This window comes from Gymnoscopelus microlampas (assembly GCF_963454915.1).
Source record: "Gymnoscopelus microlampas genome assembly, chromosome: 7".
In the NCBI taxonomy this organism is placed as follows: Eukaryota; Metazoa; Chordata; class Actinopteri; order Myctophiformes; family Myctophidae; genus Gymnoscopelus; species Gymnoscopelus microlampas.
Window position 1 is genome coordinate 49946124 of NC_139944.1, and position 6000 is coordinate 49952123.

The 6000-nt window shown below is 43.7% G+C and overlaps 1 protein-coding gene across 4 annotated transcripts in view; it reads right to left on the minus strand.

Annotated features, from left to right (window-relative positions):
• Nucleotides 1-6000, minus strand: part of kif21b (kinesin family member 21B) — a 124671-nt gene that overhangs the window by 82392 nt on the left and 36279 nt on the right. For all 4 annotated transcript variants that reach the window (XR_014601065.1, XR_014601066.1, XM_084061209.1 and 1 more), the window contains exon 2: nt 641-863. Coding sequence is in view for 2 of the 4 variants with exons in the window: in XM_084061209.1 (XP_083917335.1) it covers nt 641-863 (223 nt within the window). In the remaining 2 variants the exon portion in view is untranslated. The remainder of the gene's footprint in view (nt 1-640; nt 864-6000) is intronic.

Sequence of the window (6000 nt, forward strand, 5' to 3'; positions counted from 1 at the left end):
GTGACCCGAACTGAGCTTGTACTGTAGATCTGCTATTTTCACTATTGTGAGGCAAATAATCGTGATAATAATTTGAAGTCATATCGGCCAGCCCTTACTGTAAAAAAAGAATGGACAAAGTGACGCCATTGGTTTCTACAGAACCGTTTTGAAGACTGTTTCAAAACTATTTCAAATTCGTTCCGAAATTCTTCCGGAAATTAATGCTATTGGCTGCAACCGCAGCCAGGGCGGGTCTTCACTCGGTAGAACCAGTAAAAACCCTAGAAACATACCCTACTTTATCATTAATTTAAAATTAATGGGACCATAATTTACTAAACGCATCATCATGATGATTTAAAAAAGACTTTAAACTAGCGATTGAAAACATGAAGTGTTTCTGAAAAGGTTTACTAAGGTAATAAAAGCAAGTATAAAGTCCGCCCAAAACCTCCCTTGTATTGAGATTATAATGTATTGCGACCGGTAGAAGGTGAATTAATAGGAACACCACTGTGTAAGAGAACCCAGAAGAGAGCTTCAATTCCAGCGCCCGGATACCGGGCCATTGGTTTTAACGTGATGTGAATGACTGAATTGTATGATCAAATTAAATTCATTCAACTACTGGTTTGCTTTGCACGTTGTGCGTTCCTACCTGTCCGTAGGCGAACACGGTGGCGTTGTAGCCCTCCAGGCAGCCCTCGATGAGCTTGTGGACGCACGCCTGGTAGACCTCCTGCTGCTCCGAGTTGATGTCAAACACGTAGTCGTAGGTGAAGGCCTTGTCCTTCCCCAGGAGAACTTGGGGCTCTCCGGGTGTGACCAGCGTGCAAACATGGCAGCCCTCGATCTTCTCCTTGGCCATCTGCGGGCGGATCCTGAGGAGAGAAAAAGAAGAGAGAGTCAGACAAAAGGTTCGAAAGAGGAACGATGATTTTTTTTGACAGATTGCAGTGCGATTTCAGCCAAATTTAGAACCAACATGGAGAACATTCTCATAAGTTCTATTCGATCTACAATCTCTTTCAAATAGCTGAAAAATAAAATAGGGCTCAAGTGTTTAAAGTTAAACTGTTCTTAATTTTGCTGGAACAACATTATTATGTTTTTTTATAGATATATTTGGGCCTTTTTCTGCCTTTATTGATAGGAAAGTAGGCTGACAGGAAATAGGAGAGAGATGGGGGGGGGTTGACACACAGCAAAGGTCGTCGGGATCAGGAGTCGAACCCGCGTCACGTCGTCAAGCTGCATTACCAGCGTATGTGGTATGCACCGCCCTGGACCGCTAGGCCAGCGACGCCCCAACATTATTATGCTTAACATTAACATGTTGAGGTGTGGTTGTGACTATAGGTCAGGTTACTATAGAGGTCATGTGTCAAACTTGATAAATCAGGGACAATACAGTATATATTCTGTACGCTTCAGCACAAGGTTCCCATCAGAAGAGTGGAGGGGTCTGAATTAATTCTACATCTCGAGGGAATGGTTCCTCTGTGGTTTCCTCCGCACACGCACACACACACACACACACACACACACACACACAGTGAACCAGACACATTCCACACAACCTCAGGCAATGTTGAGCAGAATCCATTAAGTGAAGAACAATTCCATCGACAACATACTGTAGATCAGTGGTTCTCAAACTTTTTCATGTCAACCCCCAAAATGATATGTATTTGGCTGCGGACCCCCATCTAAAAATATTTTTGTTCCAGGGACCCCCAGATGCAAATATTAGAGTTACAAATGTTTGCTTTAAAAATATATATATTCAAAGATTTGCACACATTTTCAAGATTTTTCAAAAATAGCAGATCTACAAGCTCATAGCGCGGCACTCGGTGCCGCGCTAAGAGCTTGTATATCTGCTATTTTTGAATAGCCAAAGTATAAAAGGTCATAATTATTCTGATACTATATTTACACATTTTGCTGGGTACCCCCTGGAACCCCTCAAGTACCCCTGGGGGTCCCCGGACCCCACTTTGAGAACCAAGGACATAGACGGTCCAGTCATTTTGCTGTCTGTCTTTGAAGATGTAGAAAGAGAACCAGAAATCAGAGAGAGAGCGATGGTTGATGATTCACACACACACTAGTGCATCAACATGCAGTAGCATGTAGCGGAAGACGACCAGGACGTGTCGTCAGAAAAGCAGCTTTGAAACCACTGACAGAAAGAACCACAGCCCAGTTACTGTAAATAATTAGCATCAGGTTTATTTTTGGCTATAAGCAGCAGATGTGTGGTAAAACTGATCTGAGTCCAGATGTACAATAGAAGAAGCATGCTGCACTGGTGCACATACACTTTTCACATGCATGCAGCACTGGTACTGTTACACATCTTAACCACTAGCCTAAAGGGGAATCGACCCTTGAGAGGGGGAGATACTACTACACATGCTGCATTGGTGCGATTCCACCCTTCAAGAATCAATCAATCAAACTGTACAGGTAAAAGTGAAGTAAGACTCTTATTGATGATGCAGGCTTTCATGTTTCCAGTTCAAGACGGGCTAGATGGAAAGCTTTGTGGTACCGACTCTACTGAGTCATACATAGTTCATTAGAAATATGGAACACTATTCACCAGACAGAGTCATATAGTTCATTAGAAATATGGAACACTGTTCACCACCACCACCAAGACAAACTGTGCGTTTCCATTGTGTAGTTTACCAGATCAACTCCACTCCACTAGCGTTGCTTTCCACTGCAGAAAGTCTACAGTCTATACAGTCCAGAAAAAAAAGAGTTTCTGATAACATTTTAGGCGAGAATTAGGCCATGAATGCAGTTGCTCAATATTGATTAATTTCATATTCGCGACCATGACTAATAGTTTATCAGTCTTCGTGAGCTTCAGTGCTGTACACCACATGCTAAATAATGTCATGAAGAGAAGGGGGAAATGACATAGACAGCACATGTGGAATAGCTTGGGAAATGTGAATAAAGACAACATACTAGTACATCATATTGTGCTACAGAATACAAATAATTGTTGAGGCTCACCTTCTAAAACACACACACACACACACACACACACACACACACACACACACACACACACACACACACACACACACACACACACACACACACACACACACACACACACACACACACACACACACACACACACACACACACAGGAGAGAGAGAGAGAGAGCACACACACACAATGCAGAGAGAGAGAAAGGGGGATGAGGCAGGAAGACTTGTTCAATACAGTGTGAGAACATCAATTACGCACACATACGCACACACATGTACTCACCACACACACATGTACTCAACAGCACACACATGTACACACACACACACACGTACTCAACAGCACACACATGTACACACACACACATGTACTGCATGCACACACAGCTGACAACAGTGTTTTGTGACTCTCCTTCAAGCCCGGACGCATCATTGCGGAGAAATGCACGTATAAGAACATATAACTGTGTATACTGCATACTGTATTGTGCCGATCGTGCAGCTTTCAGTTAATCAGTCATTGAGAAGTTAATGACATTTTTAACAATTAGGTGTCTTAAAGCAGGGATGGATCTTGAAGGACAAGACACAAAGAGAAAAATTAAATCATTCCTTCAGCCATAAGTTGCGATGAAGATAAAGATAATGGTTTGTTCCACAGCCGGGGTATTAATGTAAGACCTCCAGGGAGACAGTGTGGACACAGTGGGGAGGTAATCACTGTAAGCTGTGGAAAAAGCCATGAGCTAGCATGTCGTCTCTGTCAAGCAGAGAAACCTCTTATCTCCACTGTCTAACTTTTTGTGCTTTTTCGTAAATTGATGGCCTACTTGATCACATTACAGCGTCACATTGCGCCACGTTTCGAGCTTGTAGATCTGCTACTCTTGATACTTAATTCAAAAGTAACAGTTTTGGACAGTTTTTGGTTTCCCCCGACAGAAGACGATGTAACAAAGTACTGGCTCTATGGTCTACCCCCACACACACACACACACACACACACACACTCTGAAACCCCTAACTCCAATCCTCCGGGGATGCGCACACACACACACACACACACACACACACATGGAAGAATGGCCTTTTTACCAGTAACCAGACCATTACTGGTCAACAATCTGCATAGCGGAGGAGGAGAGTGGCGGTGGGCAGACAGACAGACGTGCGTGGAGGACACGCATACATATTCCTTCCTCGTTACCGCACAACATACATACTGTACACATACTGTACACAAACAGCCCACTATCTTCACTTCACACATGGTTCCTCTCAGCCACGCCCGCCCACAAGCCGAGAGGTCACCGTCACACACACACACACACACACACACACACACACACACTCTTTCTCATACAACGCTGAGAAAGGGAGAAAGGGGGATGAGGCAGGAAGACAGAGCAATCTTGTTCAATAAAGTGTAAGAGCATTAATTACGCACCAACCGCACACACATGTACTCAACAACACACACATGTACTCAACAACACACACATGTACGGGGCACACACACACACACACACACACACACACACACACACACAGCTGACAGCAGTGTTTTGTGACTCTCCTTCAGGCCTGGAGGCATCATCATTGCGGAGGTCTTACAGGAAGGCATTAAAAAAAAGAAGTCTAATTAAACAGCACAATAACCCGCAGCACAGCACTTAACCACATGAGCCCCTATGTAGCTATCCCTCCCTATTCACATGAGCCCTACTACGTATAGCTACCCCCCCCCCCCTATTCTGGTGGGAGAGACGCTCAGTAAAAACAGAAGATCTAGAAGCTCACAGCTAGCGTGTCCTCATAGATAAGGCTATTTTTGGCCAAGATTTTGAGCTAAAACAGGCCTACTAATATACTGCCCTGTACATAAATGTTTTTTTTTAAAGAAGTGTCTTGTTGAAGAGTTTCAACTGGCCAGCCAAATTAGTTATCGGTACAGAACTGTCGTGGAATTTTGGATCAATCAGTAATTGATGAGGCAATATGAGTCGAGACAATATTCTGGTGATGATTATGCATTAATGTATCATAATATCATGGGGAAAAGTACAATAGAACACTCAGGTCGGTGGTACGGTAGTTCTGCCAACGAGCACATGGGCTCAGATCATAGTTATACTGTAGCTGCTACAAGTACAAGCTGGTTCTCAAAGTGTGGTCCAGGGCCTTGAGTGAGTTCCAGGGGGTCCCCAGCTAAATGATGGATAGTTAGTGTGTACACTCTCAAGAGTTAAATTAACATTGATTACACTAATTGCACTAATTGTAAATCTGTTCATTAGGTAATTGTATATCCTCTAAAGTCATGAAGGTGGATTTGACCTTTGAGACAAATAAATAAGTCAATGTCTCAAACAAATGGAGACTGCACTTTGGCTTTGTGGACCAAAGATCTAAAAAATCCCCTGTGGGGCAGAAAGAGGTTTCTGCCCCGACAACAAGGATATGCTTTAGAGAGCAGAGTGCAGAGAGAGAATTCTCTGCCCGGTTACTGAAGGTGACTCTGACTCTGTGATTAATGTCACTGAGACCACAGAGAGATCCCATTAGAGTAGACCGCTGTTCAAGCCAATCACACAAGAGGTTATGGGAGAGAAAGGGTGTATTGTATGATACCCCCGCAGTGCACCGCAAAAGGCCAGTGTGTGTGTGTGTGTGTGTGTGTGTGTGTGTGTGTGTGTGTGTGTGTGTGTGTGTGTGTGTGTGTGTGTGTGTGTGTGTGTGTGTGTGTGTGTGTGTGTTTGTCTGTCTGTCTGTCTGTCTGTCTGTGCATGTGTGAAAGTAATAACACTTTATATGCGCGCTCTCTCTCCCTTTCTCTCTCTCTCTGATCTTTATTATCCTCAGAGTCATGACTCAGGCTGCTCCAGTATATTCTCTACATTATGCTGTGTTGTCTCCAGCTCCTGTGATACACCGGGCTTGGCCTACTGTACTGTACGTTTGGCTGAGGCATGCCATGTAGACTCCCTTTCTTTATTATCATTT